The sequence below is a fragment of the Dreissena polymorpha genome, chromosome 11, assembly GCF_020536995.1.
Source record: "Dreissena polymorpha isolate Duluth1 chromosome 11, UMN_Dpol_1.0, whole genome shotgun sequence".
NCBI classification, from domain to species: Eukaryota; Metazoa; Mollusca; class Bivalvia; order Myida; family Dreissenidae; genus Dreissena; species Dreissena polymorpha.
The window spans coordinates 86,225,478-86,252,362 of NC_068365.1; the positions used below are offsets into that span (position 1 = coordinate 86,225,478).

At 34.7% G+C, this 26,885-nt stretch overlaps 3 protein-coding genes across 10 annotated transcripts in view; 1 reads left to right on the forward strand and 2 right to left on the reverse strand.

Annotated features, from left to right (window-relative positions):
- LOC127851929 (serine--tRNA synthetase-like protein Slimp) overlaps positions 1-14,332 on the reverse strand; it is a 32,374-nt gene extending 18,042 nt beyond the window's left edge. Inside the window, exons 1-5 of the mRNA XM_052385925.1 lie at positions 14,150-14,332; positions 13,379-13,727; positions 11,557-11,757; positions 10,241-10,315; positions 9,016-9,055 (exon numbers count right to left, since the gene is read on the reverse strand). Coding sequence (XP_052241885.1) covers positions 9,016-9,055; positions 10,241-10,315; positions 11,557-11,757; positions 13,379-13,717 — 655 coding nt within the window. The 5' untranslated portion in view covers positions 13,718-13,727; positions 14,150-14,332. The remainder of the gene's footprint in view (positions 1-9,015; positions 9,056-10,240; positions 10,316-11,556; positions 11,758-13,378; positions 13,728-14,149) is intronic.
- On the forward strand, positions 14,172-23,925 carry LOC127851931 (ubiquitin-related modifier 1-like). Its single transcript, XM_052385927.1, has 5 exons — positions 14,172-14,315; positions 18,472-18,542; positions 20,575-20,656; positions 21,728-21,776; positions 23,279-23,925. Exons 1-5 carry the CDS (start codon positions 14,287-14,289, stop codon positions 23,345-23,347), a joined length of 300 nt encoding a protein of 99 aa, XP_052241887.1. The 5' UTR covers positions 14,172-14,286; the 3' UTR covers positions 23,348-23,925.
- The window catches only part of LOC127851926 (pre-mRNA-splicing factor ATP-dependent RNA helicase DHX16-like), a 53,415-nt gene continuing 50,084 nt past the window's right edge, over positions 23,555-26,885 (reverse strand). For 4 of the 8 annotated variants that reach the window (XM_052385919.1, XM_052385918.1, XM_052385922.1 and 1 more), the window contains one exon: positions 23,555-25,670. In XM_052385919.1, coding sequence (XP_052241879.1) covers positions 25,533-25,670 — 138 coding nt within the window. In that variant the 3' untranslated portion in view covers positions 23,555-25,532. The remainder of the gene's footprint in view (positions 25,671-26,885) is intronic. The other 4 variants (XR_008036052.1, XR_008036053.1, XR_008036054.1 and 1 more) reach the window with 1 other exon arrangement.

Here is a 26,885-nt window from a genome sequence, read left to right on the forward strand (position 1 = left end):
GAATTAACCCAGGGTTTCCGTTTTGGGGTTTTAAAATAGGTATCAGAGACCTTTTCAATAATTCAGTGAAAAAAATAAAATTTTCCATGTTTTTTTGTTGTTTTTTTAAGTTAAAAACCACAAAAATTCTCATTTTTTAGCCGAATTAGCCCATTTTTCAATTTTTAGTTCTGCAAATTCTTTTTACAAAGTTAACAATTTCCAACATATTTGTCTAATTAGTGTTTTAAAAACACACATATGGCCTCCTTGTTTAATTCCAACAACGACTTTTTTTGATTACCATCTATTAGTGATTTTGGGGGGAAATAAATAAAATCACTCACAAAACTGCTGATTTCTGGAATAATTTGATTTAATTAGATTTATAAGACATGTGATCATTATAACAATCAAATATTGTTCGCATATTTATTTTACAGGTCTATATAGATATATTTATATGTATAACATCACTTTTATGAAAAGATCCGATACATTTATGGTGCTTATAGGTTAAAAACCACTAAATTCTTAACATTTGTAGCCGTTTTTGCCCATTTTCCAAGCTTAAGTTCTTCGGTCTTTGTTACCATGTAAACAATTTTCAATATGTCTGTCTCATTTGAGTTCTAAAAATGCACACTGTGTGAGTGTCTCCCTATTTTAGTGCATAATTTTTTTAAATGTCTTTTTTAAGTCATTGGGGGTGTGGAGTGGGGGACGACCTAAGTCACACGCAAAACTGCAGGTTTCTGCTCCAAAATGTCATTAATTAGACATGTGATCATTATAAATGGTAAAATGTTGTTCATTCATGTACATATGTATATAAAATCACACAAAACAAAATATTGAATCAAATGCTTACATTATGCCAAGATTGTGTGCACAGTTTGCTTATAGGTTAAAAACCGCTTAATGTTGAGAAAAATGAAATTTACACAATTTTGCCTTTTGTGATATGATTAAATTAATCTAATTACAATTAAAAAAAACTGCAATCATTTCTATGTCCAAACATTGGTAACATAGTATATATATTCTTTAAAATCCTGTAAATTGACCAATACTGACCTGTTTAATGTTTGAACCACTTTTACAAAAGTTGCTTCCCTTTGATTGAAACACGCCATGATCGGTATGCAGAGGTCAAAATAAAATTATGAAAAACAGAAGGACTTGCCTAGATTTACAAGTATAAGTTCAGGTAAGTAATGTTTTTTTTATCTATTAATGTACTATTTCAAACTTCATACACTATAGGCTTAATTTTATATAGTATAACCGTTTGTTTGAAATATGTTTAAACATAGAACAGTTCCTGTGTATGACATGTTGATGACTTTTCCAGTTCATATTGACCATCTGTGCATGTTAACTCAGCATACCTTAGTAAAACAGTACTATAAGTACTTCAACAAAAGGGTTAGAATAGCATTTTACAAAAAAAAGAGAAAGTGTACAGAAGGGTCATTTTCATTTTTTTAGAAAGTGTAATAGTATACGGATATGCACATTTTCGGATAAATTCTACTTTAAATGGTGCTCCCAAAGTTACGGGCATCATGCTGAACGTTAGTCATACTATGAGGCTGTCTGTGTTATTGTGTGTCATTAAATAATCTTTCACATCATCACGGTATAACAAATCCCAGTGACAAACTGCCTTTGTTATGTCCAATCAATTTGCACAAATACCTATGTGGACAGGATGGAATTCCATATTTGAGAATGATCCTCTACCGCAACAAACAATCGCTTACATGGAGAATATAACACTCCCGCCTACCCGTCTTGACGTAGTCGCAGAAACATTGAGGGTATCTCAAAAGGTTGCCGAAGAATGCCAAGAGGATTATGCAATTGTCACTTATGATCTCGCAATTGCAAAACCTGCCAAACAGATTCAGCAAGCAGAATCTCCTAGATTCGACAATATCTTCATATGCTTTGGCCCTTTTCACATACAGCTAGCCTTTTTTGGGTCATTGGGACATATTCTGGACGAGTCAGGTGGACCACATATCCTCACAGACACAGAGGTTCTTGGCAGTGGGTCACTGTCGGGATTCATTTCTGGGAAACATTTTAATCGATGTAAGCGGTTACATCCAATGCTTTACCAGGCTTTCAAAATCCTGCACTTACGGGCTTTTCTGCATGAAATCAGTGCCTTCAAACCTGAAATGATAAGAGCAATGGAACAGCTCCGTGAGACACGATCTACCGAAGCACTAGATCAGCTTGAAGACAGCGCAGAATATTCGGAATTAATGTGCTCTTACGAAGATTTTACACAGAAGACCAGGAATGGGGAACATGGGAAAACAGCACAGTATTGGATGATGTACATGGATCTAGTCCAGCTATACTTGCTCTTCAGTCGAGCGTGTCATTCAAACGACATTAAGCTGTTTACATACTGCCTCGGCGAAATGGTGAAGGCTGTTACAAGAAAGGATAACACCATAAGGCAACTGACTTGTTCAAGAGATCTGTTTGGTCGATTGCTATACTTGGCCACAACAATTGAAATAGATCTGAAGAAAATCTTCTCGATTCCACTAACGCCAGTGCCACTTTCCCTAGCACATGTTGATGGGAGTGTAATGAAAACAGATAAATCGAAATTAATGAAGATTCTAGAAGACAGAATAACAAGTGAACCACCCCAAAGAATTGACGCAACTATCATTGACGGCATGTTCTTGATTCAGAAAATGACCGCTTTGCCGAGTACATTTGCCGAGATAGCAAAGGTGATAATTTCTCGATTGTCCGGCTTATCTTCCCGTGTGGACTTTGTGTGTGATACGTACAGACATCCATCCATTAAAGACATTGAAATGACATCGCGTAGCGCAGTTGTTGGTGGATTCATTGTGTCTGGTCGAGATCAGAGAAGACCAAAGGAATTTCATAAAGCATTGCGATCAGAGTCATTCAAGACCTCTTTTTTGGTTTTCCTGTCAGAAGAGTGGGCGAGAAATGAATATGCACCATTTTTGAAGGACCGTTGTCTCTATTTTGGGCTTGAAGACAAATGTTACAGGTTCACGTCAGACCAGGAAACAGTTAGTCGCATTGAAATAGGCGATTTGGCCTGTAAACACGAAGAAGCAGACACGCGTATTATCTGACACCTTCATCACATTGCGCAACATACCGAAGACTCACAAAATGTAGTCATACGCTGTAGTGACACCGATGTTTTGGTTATCCTTTTGAACTATGCAGGAAAGTATTCATTGAATGTATGGATGGATGTTGGACTCAGTAGCAGTAACAACAGGAAATATATAGAAGTCAACAAGCTCGGATCCATCCTTGGGCAAAGTATTTGTGATGCCTTACCTGCAGTGCATGCTTTTACAGGCTGCGATTACACTGCAGCATTTGTCCGCAAGGGAAAGGTTAGGCCATTCTCTCTTGTCGAGAAGTCTACATTATTCCAGAAAGCATTTGCTGCCCTTGGAGAAAGTCAGGAAGTTACACCAGAAACAGAGAGTACTATTGAGTCATTTGTTTGTGCGATGTATGGGAAGCCAGGATTATGTGATGTTGAAAGTGTCAGATACTCCATCTTCCGAACAAAGTTTGCACCAACTGATGAAGCACAACCACTCGGTAAAATTAAAGGTGCAGATGCCACTCTTCTACCTCCTTCAAAACCTGTTTTACACCAAAAGCTACTACGGACAAATTTGGTGTCGTATATTTGGCGGCATGCTCACAAGGCAGTCCCTCTGGAATTGGATCCAACAGAAAATGGATGGTTGGAAGATGGTGGATACTTTAAGTTGAAGTGGTTTTCTGGACCACAATTACCTACAGACATTGAACGTGTGCTTTCGGAGAGCGTTGATGAGCCAGATGACACTGATGAAGTTGAGTTGGAGATTGATGATATCGATGGTGATGACGAAGATTGTTCAAATACTGATTAATACAACAATGAAATATTAGCATGAATAATCATGTTTTGGCATTTGCTTAAATGTACTAGCACAACTGGATGACTTTACTTACACATAGATGAATATGGAAATGGTTGCTTTTAGTCATGTGAAAGATTTATGATGTACACATACTTACATAACAAGGCCGGATGACAATTATAATGTTCGTCATTATTTACTTTGTAAATACATTTTAGTTAAAAAAAATATATTTATTGAAAGTATACGTAGTTAAACTATTGTTTTATATTGATAAAAATTGTGCGTGATAAATGCTAGTAGATGTGTGTACATAAAAACAGTACATGTATAAAATATGATAATTTATCATGTATACAAAGTATGTTTAATGTCTAGATGAAATTAAATAATTGTTTGATTTTCGTGACAAATGTTGTTAAAAAAAAATAAAAATAAAAATAAAGTATACGTAGTTAAACTATTGTTTCATGTTGATAAGAATTGTTCGTGATAAATTCTAGTAGATGTGTGAACATGAAAAACAGTACATGTATGAAATATAATAATTGATTATGTACATAAAGTATGGTTAATGTCTAGATGAAATTAAATAATTGTTTGATTTTCATGCCAAATGTTGTTACATGTAACAGTTGTGTTACATAAAATGTTAGTAAATGTTTTGTTTATAATGATACTGTAAATGTATAACATATAGTACAGATTTTTGCGTTCCGTAACAAAGTATTGTAATAAATCAAGAAAGTCGTTAAAAGGACCAAGTGGTCCTTTTTCAACCTATAAACACTAATATCAATACATCACATTATGTTTAACTGAAAATACTGAATATGTTAAAGGGCATATTTAAGCAATGTTAGATCATTTAAAATGTCAGCAGAAAAATTTCGAAATTTGCAGTGGGTATGAAAACCGCTGAAATAAATCAGGTGAAATGACTCAAAAAGAAAGAATATATTAAAAATTTAGTGTTTTTTAACCTACAAGTACACTGTACTCATTGGAATGTTTTGTTTTGAGCTATGTTATACGCATATGTACAAAGACGAAGAGTGCTTATTATTATCGTGATCACATGTCTTTAAAATCTAACTATATCAAATTATTCCAAAAATTAGCAGTTTTGTGTTTGATTTTGTTTATTGTTCCTGAAATCTCACTAAAATTCTTCATTAACAAATGTTCATGTTTGAATTAAATCAGGAGAACCTTTTGTGTGTTTTAATACAGTATTTAGACTAATATGTTGAAAATTATTTCAGTAGAGTAAAAATTCGATGAACTAAAACCTGAAAAATGGACTAAAACAGCTAAACTAGTTAAAATTTAGTGGTTTTTAACCTACATCAACTGTAAAAAATAGTGGTTTTAACCTAAAATCACTCTGCGATTATTGCATGGTTTGTTTAGAGTGCAATTGTATATAATATGCGAACAATATTTGATTGTTATAATGATCACATGTCTTATAAATCTAATTAAATCAAATTATTCCAGAAATCAGCAGTTTTGTGAGTGATTTTATTCATTTCCCCCCAAAATCACTAATAGATGCTGATCTAAAAAAGTCGTTGTTGGAATGAAACAAGGAGGCCATATGTGTGTTTTTAAAATACTAATTAGACAAATATGTTGGAAATTGTTAACTTTGTAAAAAGAATTTGCAGAATTAAAAATTGAAAAATGGGCAAATTCGGCTAAAAAAAAAAGAATTTTTGTGGTTTTTAACTTAAAAAAAAAAATACCTGGAAAATTATATTTTTTTCACTGAATTATCGAAAAGGTCTCTGATACCTATTTTAAAACCCCAAAACGGAAACCCTGGGTTAATTCGCATGACTGAAAATGTGTATTTATTTAATTATTCCAGAAATCAGCAGAAAAACTTTCGATTTTGAGTGATTTTACCAAAAAAATCATAGATATATACGGCTGTGACACTTAAGAAATGGGTTTTCTGGAAGGATATAAAATACCCTTTTCAAATATACAAAAAAAAATCTTGGCCTCAAAACTTGCAATAAACACCCGTGGGCTCTCGGACTACATGTGCTATGCTAATTTGTTGGTATTACAGGTTAAGTTTTTGCTCACTTTTGAATCATTTAGCCATTTTCATTAAATTAACTACAAATATTTAAGAAAGAAAATTCAATATTCATTAACAACATTTCTGCCAGAAAAACTGAGAAAAGCTTGAAAACAGTTTGGAAGACCTACTATTTTTATTGGCATTATTATTGGGAAAATATTTTTTTTGCCTAGTGTCTCTTGTGGTAACACACAGCCTTTTGTCTTTTTGGTGATACCCAAACAGTTAAATGTCTAAACATGTGTTGCTTTCTATAATAAAGATTGAAAAAAAATCACAGTTGATCAATGCCAAAATAACAAGAGCTGTCAGAGGACAGCGCGCTCGACTATTCGAGTGCTTGACATTATAACGTAAGCCATCATGGGGAAATTGTTCATATTCAATATAGACGATCTTTCAAAAATAAAAAAAGGAAACAAATTATTAATTATTTTTTATTTATTTTTTTTTGGGGGGGGGGGGGGCATTGAGAGGGGGTATAATGTGGGGTGTGGTCATTTTTTAGACGATCTTTCAAAAATAAAAAATGAGAAAAATAAAATTGTTGGGGGGGGGGGAGAGGGGGTGTGGTAATTTATAAGTTGATGTGATGCGAAAGATCGCGGTGGTGTAGTGGATGAGGTGTCCGCCTAGCGATCGGGAGTTCGTGGGTTCGCTCCCCACTCGGGGAGCATTCTCATTATCTCCTCCCTAGACACCTAGTACTGGTTCTTCCCAGGAAACGGACTCGATAATGTCCCTCTGCCTATAATGCTCTAAAGGGCGCTTGGCAGTATATATAGATAGATAGATGTTTAAAAAAAAAGGGGGGTGGTGGGGGTTGAGAGGGGGGGATAATGTGGGGTGGGGTAATTTATTAGATGATGTATGCGGGGGGAGGATGGGTGGGGGGAAGGGATTCTGGGTAGGGGTGTGGGGTATTGTTTGGGTGGAAACCATTGTGGTATTCAGGTAAGTGTTGTTTTGTCAAAGTAATAATAAAATGTAGGGATGGCAACGAATACCGATTTCGGTATTCGAATATTCGGTCACCCTTCCGAACGAATATTCGGATATTCGGTCAACATCCTGTTGGAAAAAAAGTCAACTTTGTTTACCGTACCATTACTCCATGAATTCTACTTTCGTTTTTACCGGAAGTTCACCGGAAGTGACTAAAGATTGACACAGCGTTGCCGTCGCTAATTCGAATCTGATTTTGTTGATTACTTTTTATTGTTAAAATTGAATGACAAAAACTGTTTTTAAACTATTAATATCGTACATCAACAATAGAACGAGAAACATAATATTACATGACGACAAAATAATTACATGACAAAACAGTTAGATCTACATATAATTAAAGCTGAACTTAAACGACTTATTTACATAGCCACAACACACTTTGAACCTGTTTAACAGACTAAACAGTCAGTCTTTTAAAGTTGCCACGTTTAAAAGACACTTGGATCGGCGACTTCTTATCGGATGATGTCGTGAAATACTTCCAAGCAGCGGAAGGCGTTGGTGGTATTTTGCTTGGACAGATATTTACTTTATGCGTGTAGCAATTATAATATTTTCAATTAAATGAGGGTGCAATACCAAAAACATTTCTTTAAGTATAATACCTGATTGAATATTGAGTAATTAATTAATGTTTGGACCATACGATACGCAAATACTCATTAGAGGTTGAGTAAATTATTTTCTAAAAGCTTTTTTGATTGGACAACGTGATTATAACCATACGATCTGTTTTGTTTTTCACACCAAGTCGGCTCTTTCTTTACTCATTTAATCTTTGATCATTTTAAATGTAATTCGAGTTATTAGATCAAGACGGGTCGGTGTTTTAATTGCCATACGGTCTTATTTGTTTTTTACACAAAGTTGGCTTTTCCTTTACTAATTTAATCTTTGATAATTTTAAATGTAATTCGAGTCATTGGATCAAGTGCAGGTCGGTGTTTTGATTGCCGACGCGATTTGCACCTATCATAATTTTGACACAAAGTGTCTGGCTTTGTTAGCGGGATTTATGACCGGTATACTGTCATCACCATAGCGACGCATTATCGCGCCAACTGGAATAAACATTATGACACGAGGAACAACTTTTTTTGACAATGTTTGAAGCAAATTTTACGAATACGAAGTCTTTGAAATTACTCGATTTTTTATTTTTTCTTCCGAATATTCGATTCGGAAAACAGTATCCGAATATTCGGTCCGGGACCGAATATTCGCATATTCGGATATTCGTTGACATCCCTAATAAAATGTGATCATAAATAAAGAAGTTATGGCAATTTAAGCAAAATGTTCAATTATCTAAGTGTTAAAGGGGCCATAATTATGTCAAAATGCTTGATACAGTGGCTTGCTCTTGTTTCTAGGTTGGGGTCATGTTGGTAAACAAGTATGCAACATATAAAAGCAATATGTCAAAGGATATAGGAAATATTTGGGGTAGTACGCAAACTTTAACATAGATTTATCAATAATATGCATATTCTAAGTATAAAAGGGGCAATAATTATAACAAAATGCTTGATAGAGTTGTCTGCTCTTGTTTATAGGTTGGGGTGATGTTGGTAAACAAGTATGCAAAATATGAAAGCAATATGTCAAGGGACAATGAAAATAAATGGGGTAGTATGAAAACTTTAACATTTGCTGCATATTCTAAGTGGAAAAGGGGCCATAATTATGACAAAATGCTTGATAGAGTTGTCTGCTCTTGTTTATAGGTTGGGGTCATGTTCGTAAACAAGTATGCATAATATGAAAGCAATATGTCAAGGGACAAAGAAAATATTTGGGGTAGTAGGAAAACTTTAACATTTGCACCCTAACGCTTACTCAGACGCTAACGCAGACGCCGACGCCGGGGTGAGTAGGATAGCTCCACTTTATATATTTTATATATAATAGTCGAGCTAAAAATTGTGGAATTAATTGTATTCTTGCATATCTTTGCAAATAAAACTCATGTTTATTAGCGCCATTTACCTGCCAAATAATCCTCCACAATAACTTCTTTGTCTTCTGGCTTCAAATAATAAAGGAAACAATCAAAATGCAAGTCTTCAAGAACTTGTCATTTTGGGTGAATATATTATCTCAGGCGTGTTAATATTATCAGCTAACCCAGAAACATGTATTTGGATTAAATGCGTCATTAGCCATTTCAAGTATGACTCATAAAACCATATCTTTTCTGGAAAATACAGTGACTTAATATGCAATTGTGTAGATGTTGTATACTTTGCTTGTTCAAATAAGATGCTAAATCTAACTTTACTTAATTTTATATGGAACAAATTTAAGAAAAAAAGTTTTAAAAATATTGTTTTGCCAAAGTAATCGGAAGTTTTACTGCTTATAGCATAACAAATGGTTGTTGAAAACAACTAGACAACAATACATGGTTTATTGTGTATAAAAACTTTTTGGAATGTTTTGTTTCCCACCAAGAAATATTTCAAGCGGTCAAAGGTGATGAGTTACTTATCCTTAACAGAAGCGCTGAGAAATAATACTTTGAATAGCAAATATTTGTTGTTTAAAGAATGTCTTCTGTTTTAATACATGTATTCATTTTCTTTGATAAACAGTTAATATAATTGAGAATCCACACACAATTCCTTGTTATTTCATGATTGTCCATGTTAGTTTACATTTACAAAGAGTAAAACGGGACAATTTCATCAGAACATTAATTATATGAGGTCAAAATAATGTATTTTCACAAATTTACAGTTGGCATCTATAACACAGAGTTTATATGAATGTATCAATTTGGGAATCAGAAATAACAAATTTAGTAAAAGGGATGACAAAGCAAATAATTTTCACAATTTTTCCAGTGTTTGAATTAATTTGTACATCATTATGATATCTCCATTTAAAAAACATCATAGCATAAAAATAAAAACATAGTCAGCCTCGATCTGGAAAAATGGGGAATAATTCATGCGCGTAAAGTGTTGCCCCGATAAGCTTTGCAGGGACAACACTTTTCGTTTGCATAACAATTGTCATATAAAGGAAGTGTCTGCTTAGCACAAATCCATTTTAAGGCTGAAAGAGTCGTCCCTGATTAGCCTGTGCTAACTTCACAGGCTTATCTGCGATGACACTTTAAACACAAGCACTAAACCCCATTTTCGCTGAGCAAGACTCAAATGTTTATGTTTTATTGCCCAGAAAACTCAAAACTCAAGCAGTGCTGTACCACATCTGGATGTACTTCATTAGGCAGGGACAGTGCTGAACGTATCACCTTCTCCTCCACTTCCCACAAGCGAGCCTGCAAGAAAACTGGATGTTAAACATGGGCCTGTATTCAACAACCGATTCCTAGAATGAAGTCTAAGAATAAAGAATATTCATAAAATGAAATTTAATTGCTTTAATTTTGAGTCACATTGGCATTTACCATCTGTTTCTGCATGATTCTTCTTGTAGGACATTTTGTTACTAACATTATCACCCGTTGAAGACCGTTTATATTCAAACGCCGGACGTATTTTTTTGTTCTCAAGTGTATTTTTTATTTGTAATTCTAAGAATGGATTGATACATGTAAATACACTACAGACCCTGCTCATCAGGTATGCATTTTGACCTGTTTGTAGTCCATTAGAAAATATTATTATAATTAAGACTTTTCTTAGTAGATTCAAGTTTTAAAGTCTTCATTTCCAACAAGATATTTATGAGCAGCAAACAGTATAAAACCCGAAAAACTCTACTCACTGGCTCTTCTGATTTTATGCTGGTTACATTATGCTGGTGTACTCATTTTCATTTCATACCTGAGCGGGATATGCTTAAACCTGGCCCAATGGGCACTTTAATATCCAACATTTACTTTGTATTTCAGATGACCGTCATTTCACATCTAATAACAATCACATCAAATGACATTGACCGACATTGATTTGACATAGATTTTGAAAAACTAGTATTTAAAAACAAAATTTAATTTATAACAGTCAAATTGATTTTGGCTATCTTCATAACAAGTAATATTGATTCAATGTGATTAAAAAAAATAATTTCAGTGCTACCAACATCCACATCAATGTCACATAAAATCATTTTAAATTGTAACCTAAACTTCATTGTCAATTGATAAAAAGTTGTGAACACAAGGCTTTAAAAACAAAACTTTTTGAAATATCATGTCATTTAAAGTAAAACCACCATTGTCACTAAGTGCGCAAACCTTTTTACAATCAATTCAAGAAGGACAATAACTACTTCTTTAATATTTCCAGTTTTTGTCATTTTGCTGATTGTTATGCCCCGAGTCTAACTTAATGTGTTTTAAATGGATTGAAAATAAGTCTCTTTATATAGTATTTTCACAAGCAGCAATCAAGTTTGGACCTACTTGAGCTACTTGTCATACTAGCATTTAGCAATATTTGTGATTTAAACCATTATTAAAAGTAGCATAAAATTCATTCGGTTTAAATATTTAAGTCTCAAATATTTAACAACCATCACAAGTACATGTAACATACACATTTAATCCAGTCAAACCTGAACTACTTTGTGTGCCTCTTTTAAAGTTTTCCCTTCCTCTTTCAGTATTTTCATTTTCTCTGCTACTCCAGGCATGTTTGTTTTACTTTCCTTCTGATTCTTCACAATGACAGCAATGTGGTGTGCAACCTCAGAACGTCTTTGTTCAATTGCTGATCGCTTCTTGTCAAGCGAACATAACTCTTCATAATTAGCTTTCTGAAATAAAACATTAAAAGCAACTGTACTAAATAGACTTAAATAGGCTTTATTTGAAACGAGAAGACCTAAAGGCATTAGGTCAACTACCTGAGACATGTAGAAACTAAACTGTCCTGCAAAGATTTTGTGATGTTTTTGTAATAACTGTGTGTTTTCTCAGTTTTCAACTCTTTAAACACAGATATTAAACTGTCTGAAATAGTATGAGAACACATTAAAGTTCTCAACATATACTAAGTACATACATGTATTTTTATTTTAAAAAACACAAGTAACCCCGAAGTTTGAGACAATTTTGACCCCTTTGGCTATGATTTAAACACACCATACAATGCCACACACATCATATTAAACACCTACCCCATGTTTTTTTAAGGCTTTTTTTACAGTTACTAGTATTTAAATCATGTGACCCCTAGGTCGTGGCCTTAACCTCAGGGTACTGATTTGAACAACCTTAGTAAAGGACCACTAAAAGATGTAACACAGCAAGTATCAAGCCCTGATCCTTGTGATTTTACAAGAGAAGATTTTTTTATTTTATTTTTGAAATCTATTTTAAGTTCTGGTGACCTACATATGCAATTGACCCAAATGATTTGAACAACTTTGAAAGAGGGTCATCCAAAGATTACTCCAGTGAAGTTTCATTAAAATCTGTCAAGGGATTAAGGAGGAGAAGTCATTTACGGACGCAACACACGCAACTAAGGCACTTAACAGATGATTGAAAACATGGTATGCTTAAACCTCAATAATCTGTGGATACAAACAAAGCTAACACATTTAAAATCCTTGAAAAACCACATACTGTATGAACCATTAGTATCTGAATGAAACTATTATTGGTGGATACTATGGTTAGAGTTATGGTCTATATACTCATGTATATGTCCTTCATCATTAGATGAAGCATCATTCAAAATGAAATCCATTCTGAGTTATTCTCTAGAAGGAAAGTTAACAGACGGAATGACAGGATGAGTTATTTACAGACTAATAGAATTATTAAACATGCACCTGCAGTACCAGGGTGCAGGATGATGTGACTTTGTGGGTTCCCAATTTAATGTTTATGGATGTAATTACATCGCTCAGTGGAGTTTTTTTTCAAAATAACTTTTAAAAACAATTTTTCTTATGAAATTCAACTACTGCATAAAAGACAAATTTTTTTGCTGCTTATGGTTATTTAAAATACATCATAATTTATTTATTTAATAAGCCTGTGTTTTTGTTTTGTACTGCAAGGTTATCTGCTTCACACAACGTGAAATTTCGTCACTGATTTCAGTCGTATTCAAGGATTGATTCTTATACCTTAAGATATCGGCACAAACTGCTATAAAAACTGTCATTTATGCACTAAAGATTTTTGCAAAAGTATTTCAATAATTTTAGATATTTGAAAAAAATTAAGAAACGGTTTATTTACATTTTGTCCAGCCCGTTTCTAAACCCCTGAAAACCCCGTTGATTCTGCACCCTGAGTACATGTATCAGTAGTTGTCTGGATAAAACATCAATTATGATCACATTTTAACTTAACAAGACATGTATGTACAACAAAGCTTTTACCGAAAGAGTAATAGTATCATATTATTATTAATATTCATACCAATTGGTGGATATCAAAGCTTATTCCACGGAGCTTCAAGTTATGTTGCAACTTCTCCATATCTTGAAGATTTTTGGCCAAGTCATGATCAAATGTGAAATAAGTTGAGTCAATGTCCCTGTCACTAGCAAACAATGAAGTGCTATATAAACAAGAACAATTGTTTTGTAATTTTGCACAATGCTTTCCAAGGAATTTCACAACAGAATATGTCATCATTCTGCCAATGTGTCTCTTGTGATACGACGTCATACAGAGGTACCTTGCCACTCTGATCATGATTGGTACATTTATCTGCCTTTGAAGTAAAGGAAGGAAAAACATTCTTGCATTCTGCATCAGTGTCTATCTGAAATTTTGACATGAACACATTAATTGCTCACTTATGTAAATAATTTTTTTTTAATGTTATAAATGACTGGATTAAATTGTAGTTGTTATTCATCTTATTCTAAAAGTTATAGAATGGTAAGACCCAATACTTTACAACAACAAACATCAATAATTCATATATGATACATTCTTATTTGTACCGGGATTTTCCATGTTTAAACCTTTACAAAAAAATAATTGTGTGGCGTGTAACCTTGTATCAACAAGTGTAAAACAATGTCACGAAAACATATTGCAAACATTGATAGCGGCCACAATTCGCAAGTTCTAATTGCCTTGTGTGCTCTTATTATGAATAAATAGATAAATAACACATATTGAAACGTTATACTTTGGTTACAAAGCAGATTCTAATTCCAGCTTAACCAAAAAACTTACGAAAGGCTAGGACAACTGTACGTGGTCGGTTTGACTTTTTTCCGACTTGACTTATCCGAATTTAAACCGTTTTGACCTGCGAAGTGTAAACAAAACACATGTGTTAAGAAACTGGTAGTTTTCGTGAATTATACATAATGCCACTTCCTATCTGTATTGAATTTGGGTATGGTTTTGTTTAGATGCTTCACGTTATTTCGTTTTTCGTTCGGAAAGTCTTTGTTTACAGTTTATCAACCAGTTCGGATAATCAGCAGTTTCGATTAATGTGTGTTTAATTTTCCATAATGCCCCAATAAAAACAAAATGATAAGTGTCTAAGGTTGGCCCTATACATTAGGTCAAGGAATAAATTAACAAAGTTTTAGCAAGAAAGCTTTTGTATTATGCTTACAGGGGGGATAAATGCAGCAAACAGTTAACCTGAACTGATTGAATGAGTTATGTTTTGAAATGTGCATATGGATATAGAATGCTTTATTTTTTTCAAATGAACTTTTTGCCGATTGAAAACAAATGCCATGACAATGTTTTGAAATACTAATTCTGTAAGTTGAATTATTTTTAATAATTTTCCAAAATTGGCTTTTTTTTTACAAAAAACTGCATATGCCGTCTGGCCTATTTTTGCCGCAGCCTAACCATACAAAATTAATTTTACCCTTTATTTTTTATCTTCTCACATTGACAATAAATCCTGAAAGAAACAAGCAAATTCGTTGAATTGATATCCCCCACCAATATGCTTCTGGACACAAAAGTGTTATATTTGACACTCAAAAAAGCATTTTTTCAAGATACAAAGGGCCATAACTCCGTTATTAACAGACGGTGTACAATGCCATTTGGCGTGCATCATCCTCTTATCCATATATATATACTTATACCAAGTTTCAATGAAATCCGCCAAAGCACTTCCAATATATGGCTCTGGACGGACAGAAAGTCGGACGGACGGACGGACAACACCAAACAATATCCCTCCGCCTATGGCGGGGAATAATTATTGTGGTCAAAAGAATTAACGTGTTTTGCAAGGTTATTCTAAACTGGTTGACTGACTGGACTAGCTGTCAAAGTTCTTTGTTTCAGTCTTACTTTCTTTTTTTGACGTCTCACTGTCAATACTTTTATTGTACTATTATATTGTATCAGTCTTTTTCTTGCACTGACAGCATGATCGGTTTATAATAACTGCTGAGTGCCAGCCGCCCGCCCCCCCGCCCCGCCTAAAACTATCAGATTTACATTAATCTCAAAATCGACCCTGGACGGCTAACATCCGGGTTTAATTATTTCATGTGCCATCTTCACCAAAGACGTGCAACAAACACGCCGTTTTTCTATGCCGTCTCAAATGGTCAATTATTACGCCTTTGTTGTAATTAATGAGCACTTGCAGCATCAAAATTTGTCACTTTGCCACAAGGTCAGTTTTACCGGTTCTATGGTTATTTTTAGCAACTCTGATGCAAAGCATGTAATGTGATGTTGTAGACAGTACATGTACATATGCCAGCATAATTTTCGCATGTATTTAAATGAAGCAAACGTGAAGTAAAACAGGGTTGGGTGTATTCAGCTTTAGAAATACATTCTGACATATTGTGGAAGTATTTCTCAAAATATGCTTTGCAGTGAATTGTGGATATAGATGTTATTATTATATATTGGATATTATTAAAACTGACGCGGATGAGTACATTCTGGTGGGTTTAATACATTTAGACCTTTTCCGCAAACAGCTGATAACAGACAGTCAGCGAACCAGCAGTGTTTTAATTGGTCATTAATAGATTTCTCAATGGGCCAAACGCCGCCTACTGGCGGCCTTGTGCTTCAATGATTGGAAACGGGCGCTAACGGTTAGCGTCTACCAAAAGAGATACTCCGCCCCAAGTCAATTATCGCTTAGTCTTAACAACTTTTGATCTCGTTGACGCAAGTTGGTATATTCCCCCAGGTCAAATGTGACGCATGACGTAATTTTCTCACGAGTCAAATTAGGGTCTTCTGTAAGTTTCAGGCGTCAAAACCTGGGAGCTCTGGTCAAAGGAAAGCCCTGCTACGTCAAAAATTCTGGTTGCTATGGCAACAAATAAAAAAAATTAAACAAATCAGACAATGGTGGAGCCGGTAGGGGACATATATTGCTTGACAATAGTCTTGTTAAATTAGTATTTGGCAGGTCGAGCTACAAAGACCTCGTGAAGAGGCCAGTAGGACCTGTAAATAAACTCTGATATACACACACACACGTTAAATTAGTATTTCTGTCATCTAGGCCATAATTGAGAGTGGCCATAGAAATAGTTTTACTGCGGCGTGCCAATCACCAATACCATTATGCGGTTATGTGGCGATGCTAGGAATCTAACCCTGAATCCTCGAGTTTGAAGTCTAGCACTCTTGTAGGATGCTGTCCTGTAATCTTGCAAACTTAAGACTCAATAGACTGAAAATGTTGGATCAAAAGAACTCCATGCTTTACTAAGCAGAAGAATAAAAAAAATTGACAATTAGCAACACAAAATTTTCTTAAATATATAATAATATGTGCAAATCCATCGTAAACAAACACTACTCTCGTCATTATTTCATAATAATCTTATGCGCTGTTGATGATGCCAGAAGTTTCAAAATTCAAATCATTTTTTTCATTAAATAGACTTATATATATTTGTTCTATAAAACAGTCTTATTTTTCAAGGTTATTTGTTTATCATCAATGAAATCTACTGCTTTTTTGACAATGGTTATTAAGAATTTGTTGGATTGAGATTACTGAAAATTACCATTAGAAGTAGTATTTTAAGTTAAACATATACAAATAAATGTTTTAACCTTGAACATGATTATATCTTTTATACAACTAGGAATCTTTCTTTAAGTTAAAAATATGCCACCTTTGTGCACATGCAGCGTTTATTTTGGACTGTTATTGATCAGATTCAATTTTGTAGTGCTAATCATATCATCTCTGCAAATTTTTATCAAAAATATTAAAGTGTTCAAGGAGTGAACACAACAAGAATTTTTATAACCCAATTGTAATTTAAATTATTTGTAATAAGACTGAAAATTACTAACAAAATCAATAAATTAAAGAAATGATAAAAGTTAAATTGCATTTTTTTTTATGTTTTGTGTTAATCTTAAATTAAACACATTTGATGATGTGAGTAAATAAGATGCATTATTTTCAAAATCTGCCTACCAGCAAAGTATGCAACAGTATCAGACTCTTAAGATCACTGGATACAACTGTAAGCCCAGTTCCTGTCTTGCAGCACTGTGAGGAAAAATAATGATTTAAAATCATATCACTGTTGGGGTGCTTTACAAACTGCACAGACTGGACTGAACGGACAAATCAGCATGGAATATAGGTCAATATCCTATTCAATGTTGCTGCAATCCACAATAGTCTTGTTGATATATTTTATATCCTTATTGCCTTATTCACTGTGATCATTGTGATGTCCAACATAGTGCATGGATGGACTTGCCAGATGTAGAATCCCACGCAGAGCGAACTGTGCCAAAATGCAACTTTGTCCAAAAAAGAACGTTTGATGTGTAAATTGCAGTGATTTTTTTTACCTGCGAGTCCTGCGTCCTGGACTCACAAAAACCTCTGGGGATGCGAAGTTTCAAATTATGTGAGTCCCTAAAATGCATTGAAATTTCTAAAAAAATAATATCGTTTATTATTTGGACTCATTCTTTCAATTCGGGGACTCATAGATTTGTTATTGAGTCCCAGGACTCAGATGAGAAAATTTGTAAAAATATCACTGTAACTGCATAATCTTTTTACATAGAAATGAGCCGCATCTTTATCAGTTTGCGCAGGCTTAGCAGGGAAGACACTTTCTGCCTTAACTGGATTTGTGTCTAGAAGAGTCTTCCTTTAAACCAACAATCACATGGAAACAGAAAGTGTCATCCCTGATTAGTCTGTGCAGACTGCACAGGCTAATCAGGGATGACACTGTATGCGCACGCATTAAGCCTCATATGTCTTAAAGCGTTGCTCAAATTATATGAGCCGCGTTCTGAGAAAATTGGGCATAATGCATGTGCTTAAAGTGTCATCCCAGATTAGCCTGTGCAGTCCGCACAGGCTAATCAGGGACGACACTTTCCGTTTAAACTTTATTTTTGGTAAAAAGGGACTTCCTTTAAACGAAAAATACCATTAAAGCGGAAAGTGTCGTCCCTGATCAGCCTGTGTGGACTGCACAGGCTAATCTGGGACAACACTTTACGCACATGCATTATGCCCAATTTTCTCAGAACACGACACATATCTATTTCAGAGGAGGGGCTGAGCTGTTATTTGGTAAAGTGAAAACACACGAAGTCAATCTACCAGACAAGGAAGCATCATGTAAGTAAGTTGTGATCTCTCATGGACTTTCAGTAATGGAAATGAACTAGGACCTTCAATAAGGTAGTGTGGATTCATGTCATGGCTTGGCTGTCTGATTAGCACAGTGGTATGTTACACCTGCTCCATAGTTTTTCGGCACAATTTCCACGCCTGGCACACATGGGTTTGGTTTGTGGTAACCATCTGGGACAGTTGCCCCCGGATCGAATGATTGGGGGTATATTGTTTACGGCCTGTCTGTCTGTCTGTCATTGTATGTGTCTGTCTGTCTGTCATTGTATATGTGTGTCTTTCCCAAAACTTTAACCTTGGTCATAACTTTTGCAATATTGATGATAGCAACTTGATATTTGGCATGCATGTGTATGCATATGTATCTCATGGAGCTGCACATTTTGAGTGGTGATAGGTCAAGGTCACCCTTCAAGTTCAAAGGTCATCCTTCAAGGTCAAAGGTCATATATATGGCTTCAAAGTGGCGCAGTAGAGGGCATTGTATTTCTGACAAACACATCTCTTGTTGATTTAAAAATGTCCCATTTTGTGTGAGTTTATTAAGTTAATCAGACTCGAGTTTTGTGGCACACTCTTGGTCCTCATGAAATGCGGTCTCAGACAACAACAAGATACAAGCAGTCCTTCGGGCAAAGACATCAAGTCTTCAACAAGCCACAATGAAGATTGATTGTTAAGTATTAGTTGTTGCAGTAACAAACTGACAATACTGCAGTACATATAATGTAGTTCTACATGTTTCCAAAATGTGTTCATTCAAATGAATTATCATAATATAATCCTTACCTGGCATTAACTGAAATCATTGTCAAAAGCAGGTGATTTTATGAGTAGTTATATATATATATATATGAGGATAATTAGGAATATAATAACAGAGTGACACACACCCTCGGCTCTGATGTCCATGATGATTTCCAAGTAAACACAAATCTTCTACATTTGGGAAACTTCATCCCTTAATGGTGAAAGTATATACATGTACATTTTGGCACAGACAATCAATCTGGGCTATTTTAAGCACGTTGGCTCTAGACTTTTTATGTCTCCCCCAGTCTATACTGGGGGACATATTGTTTTTGCCCTGTCTGTTTGTTGGTTTGTTTGCGTCAAACTTGGGCATAAATTTTGCAATATTTAAAATAGCAACTTGATATTTGGCATGCATGTGTATCTCATGGAGCTGCACATTTTGAGTGGTGAAATGTCAAGGTCATCCTTCAAGGTCAAAGGTCAAATATATTGGGGGGACATAGTGTTTCACAAACACATCTTGTTTAGTAATGTAACACATAGATATAATTACTTAAATAATTATGATAAATTTAATATAAACAGACATGAATGCATTTGTCAAATTATTACCCAAACTCTGCCCTGAACAAATCACAAGTCATGTGATGGACTATTGAGCCTCATTCTGGGTTTTTTTCATTAAAAATCGGGTCCAGTATTTTGCCCCATTCCCAATAAAAAGTTAATATTTTTTCCAAAATTGGACCAATTGAAGGTTTCCATAAAAAAAATGAGATTTCAACATTTTGTTCATTTCCCATCCAGCCATATAAGTTTAACCTTAGCAAAAACAATACTGAAAACATTTCTATTCTCAATTTGAAGCAATTTTTAGCAAAACAGCAACAACACTAATTTCCCAATTTTAGTCAAAACGCGCAAATTTTTCCAATTCAAAGGGACCCGGCCCTATTCCCAAAATGGTGAAAAAAACACTGTTCTTGGAAATCTGGGATTTATGTGCATCAAATGTCGTCCCAGTTAAGCCTGTGCGGACCAATAAGGGCGACACTTTCTGCCTAGACCGGATATTTGTTTTGAAGAGACCTCGTTCAAACGAAAAATTCCATAAAAGCGGAAAATTTGGTCCTTATTTAGCCTGTACGTAGGGCACAGGCTAACCTGGGACGATACTTAACGGTTTATGGATTTGTTTGCGTGCAGTATTCCCAGAACTAGGCACGATTGTTTTACTAAATTGTTTGCCTTTCTGTTTAAGGGACTATCAAAGATCTGCTTACTTGGATGAAAGATAACATGCTGAAAGAAAGACCAGAGTTATTTATACAAGGAGAAACAGTGTAAGTCAATATAGCCTGGGTACATTCACCTTACACTGACCTTTAATGCTTGAATGATTTTCACACCTTCATCAGTTTGAGTTCTGGAATATATTTAAATTTATAAAAGTAAATAACACTTTCATCACAGAAAAATCCAAGTTCAAAATTAAGTGAAAAAAGAGTAAAAGAAAGGATTTTATGAATCGATGTAAATGGGCGCAAACCAGATGTAAACACAGTTTATAGTTATCCTATGGATTGACATGTTTGTTTTGTAGAATTTGGGGGTGCTTCAAGTGAATTCAAACCTTTCAGTTATAGTTATCTAAAAATGGCCATACTGTCATCAAATGTATATTCTATTTATCATATGAATAAGTAGAACTGGCAGGGGGTTTTAAGAACTCAGGGGTTACTGCATTGTTTCATGATACAATTTAGTAGTGAGAAAACGTATATCACTAAACACCAACCTATATGATTAGTTTATTTCAGTCCTAATGTGTATTTCCCTTAAATAGTTCACGTGTCCTATCTTAAATATTTCTTTGATGTGAACTTAAAAGCAGTTGTAACATAAATGTGTAGTAAGATTTGTGATAGAACAGGGCCCTCAGCACAAATATCTGAAATATGTTTTCCATATTAATATGAGCCTCGTTCTGGAAAAACTGGGCTTAACCCTTTCCCACTCAGAAGCTAAGTGAAAATGGCTATGTGGAAACAGCATAAAACCAAAACAGCCTTTGAGTAATTCGCGTTCTGTTCAGGTTTTATGCTGTTTGCTGCTCATCAGTATCTAAGGATTGGAAATGCAGCCTTTAAAACTAGAAGGTCTTTAATTAAATTTAACTTTCTAAGGGACTGCAAATGCGTCAAAATATGCATCTAAGTGGTAAAAGGTTAATACATGTGCATTTTGTTCCTGATTAGCCCCTGCAGTCAACACTTTCCACTTTTATGGAATTTAACTGTGGACTGCACAGTTTAATCAGCTAGGACAATACTTCACGCATATATGCAAAATGCCCAGTGTTCCCAGGTAGTGGCTCATATTTCCATCACTGACATCTTCACTTTTTATTTCAGAAGGCCCGGTATTCTCGTCCTTGTCAATGATGCTGACTGGGAACTCATGGTAACTATGGTGAATAATGAGCATGCAAAAGTCATGTATTAAATGAATAATTGGAACAGATTCACCAGTTATAAGCATTTTAACCAGGTTTTTAACCAGGTTTTCCGAAGGAAAAAACTGGTTATTAGATTGGCGAATGCGGGCGGGCTGGCTGGCTGGCTGGCGGGCGGGCGGAACAAGCTTGTCCGGGCCATAACTATGTCGTTCATTGTCAGATTTTAAAATCATTTGGCACATTTGTTCACCATCATTGGACGGTGTGTCGCGTGAAATAATTACGTCGATATCTCCAAGGTCAAGGTCACACTTTGAGTTCAAAGGTCAAAAATGGCCATAAATGAGCTTGTCCTGGCCATAACTATGTCATTCATTGTGAGATTTTAAAATCATTTGGCACATTTGTTCACCATCATGGGACAGTGTGTCGCACGAAAGAATCACGTCAATATCTCCAATGTCAAGGTCGCCACGACTAAAAATAGATTTTTTTTAAACAAACTTACAAAGGGGGTTAATTTTGTTTGTTCATTTCAAAAGTTCAGTTTGAGTTTTCTTCCTTTATCAGATTTTTTTTTCACAATGAAAACCTGGTTTTGTGACAATTTTGTCCCTTGTTTTTTATGAATTGTTATGCTTTGGAGGTCCATTCATGTTTGCTTTGAGTTCACATTTATATAAGTCTGTTTGTCAGCGAAAATAAGTCCTACAATGTCTCATTAAGTACTAAAGATACTTTGATGAAACTTATTAAAATATAAAGAGCAATGTGATAAAAAAAGGACAAAACTTAAAATCGTAATTGCTCAACAAGTAAATTATTTGAAACTGGGGATACAGAGTTGGGTATATGTTTGCCTATTGTCTTTCTTTTAATCCCTTCCTCCTTTCACTTTTTGTCTGTCTATTAATTTGAAAAATAAATGAAATAACTTGAAAAGTATGTGGAATAGACATAATTAGCAATATGATCATCTTTAATCATCTGGTGAATGTAAAAAACAAGTGGGCCATGCTCTGTGTACACTTTCCGGTTTTATTTAAAAGAAAAATATCATAAAAGTGGAGTGGTCATGTGATCTCAGCCTGATTATAATTAAATGATAATTTCATAATATATGGAACACTTGATGTATTCTTATTTCAAAACATTATAAATTAGATAACTTGCTATAGATGTGATTTGTCTTTGGTCTTTCATTCAATTCAATTGCTCATGAAATCATTTTCATTTCAAACACATACATTAAATTTATTATAAATTTATGAGATTATATAAAGATGTGTGTTCCATATATGGATGTAAAAAATGCATTTGCAACATAACACAAAATATGTTTAACAAAGTGTAAAAATAACGTAATTTTGTAAAATATTTTTACAACAATTATTTCATTTTTATTTAAATTACCACTTATTTTCCATGATTCCGTTATCTTGGCATATGTACTCGTGACATATCTATGTAAAGCTATGGTCTGTATTGTTGTGCATCTCAATTACAGGGAGAGCTGGCATACAACATTCAGGAAAATGACAGAATAGTGTTCATATCAACACTCCATGGAGGATGAATTAGGTGTCAAGATACCAGTATATACATTTATTGTTGTGTGGTAACACGTTCAGAGAGTTTAACTGGGAAAGAGGCTTCAATTAAGGAGATTATTTGTTAGAAATTGATGGTTTTGAGTTGTTAATCAGTAAATATACTCTGATTTTGAGTTCTGGTTTACAGGTTTACGAATATTTGCTGAAAACAAATATTTTTAACAGAAAAGTTTCCATATCCACTCCATGGTGGACACCCATATATATTCTTATATCATGATGTGGAAACAAGAAGTTAGTCAAGAATCAGTACTGTGGTGGAAAGGATTTCCATAGATTTTATTATCCCCCGCCATAGGTGGAGGGATATTGTTTTGGCTCAGAAGACCTTATAAGAATGGAATATATACAGATGATGAGGCAAAACTTACATGGATTATGAACTTGAGCTCTGAAGATTCTGTGTTTTACAACCAATTTGTCATTTTATCATATAATGAATGAGATGGTATGGATTGAAATTGTTCACACATTTTTACACTTATAACATGTATGTGTAAATTATGATCAAATGTGTTATTCATTAAAATTACAAAAACAATTTCCCAGTTCTTCTGTTATTTGACCAATTACTTGCACTAAACTTTGCAAGAACTGTCTTGATGATCCCAGCATTTTGATTTCAACACTGAGTATAAAAGTGAGTAATGAATGAATTACTTGGATGAAAGGTCATTTTAAGGCATGGAATGGTAACAGATTGGTTGAAAGTTTTCATCCTGATTTCTACCCAACAATAACCCATCCAGAGTGAGTACACTGGTAATATGACGAATCTCCTTCAGGCTCATCCGGCCATAACAAAAGCACTAAACACAAAGTCCCTTTAAATGGGAAACAAATAAAGTAAAGAATAATTATTTTTTTTTAAACATTTCATATATGTAAACATTCTCACAATGCGCAACATTTATCACTTTCACTGATGGTCAAGAATTCCACTATTTCTGGCCATAATGGATTTCATTTCTGCGGTTCATGTTTACCAATTCTGGCCCACATCCATTTAATCCATGGTGGCCCTTGTTCAATTAGCTTTAAAGTTAAAAAATATCTGCATTTAAATAACCATGACCATTTCACTTTCATAAATTAGACAAGAAACCGTCGGAGACGGGTGATGCTCCCCAAAGTTTTTTTTTCTTCACAATATTGCACTATATATTCAGATAAAAGGAAACGTCTTCAGGGGCATAACTTTGGACAAAATAATACGATGGATGGTTTAGCAACTTAAAAATTTCAAAGGGCCATAACTCTGTGAAAAATCATCTGACTAGAACCCGCTGATAATATGCACATGTCCTCTTGGTAGTGAAGCTTCCCATAAAGTTTCATTGCATTCTGGTCATTATTTGCTGAGAAATAGCCCGGACAAGAATTGCACTATATGAACAGTGAATGGAAAATTTCAAAGGGCCATAACTCTTTGAAAAATCATCCGACCAGAACCGGCTGATAATATGCACATCTCCTCTTGGTAGTGAAGCTTCCCATAAAGTTTAATTGAATTCCGGTCATTAATTGCTGAGAAATAGCCCGGACAAAAACTGTGCACGCACGGACAAACGCACGGACGGACGAAGCGGCGACTATATGCTCCCCCCTAAAAATTTGTTGGGGGAGCATAAAAAATATATTACAGAAATTATGTGAATGATTGTAAATATGATCATTATCCAACAAAATCAATGTGACCATGACATAGTTGTGTTCAATGGGCCTTCATGGACCTCCATATTACTAAGGCTATGCAGTTATACTGTTCTGCATAAGCCGTACCTTCCACTGTAAATGTGTACAATATCAACCAAAACCATGGTTCCTGTTTTTCCACACTTTTCTGCATACAAGCAGAATGTCTTTTCATGCTTTCTGTTATGTACCTCTGAGATGAATCCTACTCTTTCTAGGTATGCTTTTACTAGGTATTTCAAACACCAATTCAAAGAAAAAACTTCTAAACAATCACACCGTTCTTAGCCAAATGCTCAAATATGCCACCATATGCCATAACATTTTGCAGATTTTACAGTGATCCATGAGCCTTGTAAAATCATGGGCATAATGGAATGGTGACCAGCTTTTAGAAGTTCCACCTATGGCTGGCTTTGAAGCGTCTTTTCCACATGATTCTTGTCCTCGCTATCAGTAGGTTCGTGTAACGTCGGCTCGAGTCTTCCCAGTGTTTTTAGGCATCTTGCGTCCTGATCCGTCCTCCAACTCTTTAGCCTTGTAATAGTGCGGTGCAACCTCCAACAGCCAGCCGTTCTCAATTTCTATCACCTGAAATAATTAAAGATTGTCTATCAACTGCAATAATTTAAGATTGTCTAACACCTGCAATAATCTACCTGCAATAATTTAAGATTTTCTATCAACTGCAATAATTTAAGATTCTCTATCACCTGCAATAATTCAAGATTGTCTAACACCTGCAATAATTTAAGATTGCCTATCCCCTGCAGTAATTTAAGATTGTCTATCAACTGCAATAATTTAAGATTGTCTATCACCTGCAATAATTCAAGATTGTCTAACACCTGCAATAATTTAAGATTGCCTATCACCTGCAGGAATTTAAGATTGTCTAACACCTGCAATAATTTAAGATTGCCTATCATCTGCAATAATTTAAGATTGTGTAACACCTGCTGTAATTTAAGATTGTCTAACACCTGCAATAATTTAAGATTGTCTAACACCTGCAATAATTTAAGATTGCCTATCATCTGCAATAATTTAAGATTGTCTAACACCTGCTGTAATCTAAGATTGTCTAACACCTGCAATAATTTAAGATTGTCTAACACCTGCAATAATTTTAGATTGTCTATGACTTGCAATGATTGAATAAAACTAATTCTGCATTTCCTCATATGCAACAATATGTATTATTCATTTTATAATAATTCAAACTTTAAACTGCTTTAATATGCATACGAGGATGATGCACGCCAAATGGCATTGTACACCATCTGTTAAAAACAGACTTATGGCCCTTTGTATCTTGAAAAAATGCTTTTTACTATAGGCACTTTTGTGTCCGGAGCCATATCTTGGAAGTGCTTTGGCGGATTTCATTTAAACTTGGTATGAGTATATATATGCATAAGAGGATGATGCACGCCAAATGGCATTGTACACCATCTGTTAAAAACAGACTTATGGCCCTTTGTATCTTGAAAAAATGCTTTTTACTATAGGCATTTTTGTGTCCGGAGCCATATCTTGGAAGCGCTTTGGAGGATTTCTTTGAAACTTGGTATGAAATAAATTGTGAAGGCTTAAGAACCTTCCTTTGTCTTTATTTTTGTGTTATTGTCCTCCGTCCGTCCATCTATCATTATGTTCATCCGTCCAATTTGCACCCATCCTCAAACAAAGCATATGTTGCGGGGGAAACCTTGGGCCTTTCAGGCCCTCTTGTTTTATATATATTTGTTGCCATAGCAACCAGAATTTTTGACATATGAACAAAATGAAATGACATGCATAATG

Coding starts and splice junctions, on each gene's coding strand:
- LOC127851931 (XM_052385927.1), top strand. CDS start 14,287: ATGCCACTTCCTATCTGTATTGAATTTGG. Junction 14,316..18,471: donor CCTATCTGTATTGAATTTGG/GTATGGTTTTGT, acceptor TATCTATTTCAG/AGGAGGGGCTGAGCTGTTAT. Junction 18,543..20,574: donor ACCAGACAAGGAAGCATCAT/GTAAGTAAGTTG, acceptor TTTCTGTTTAAG/GGACTATCAAAGATCTGCTT.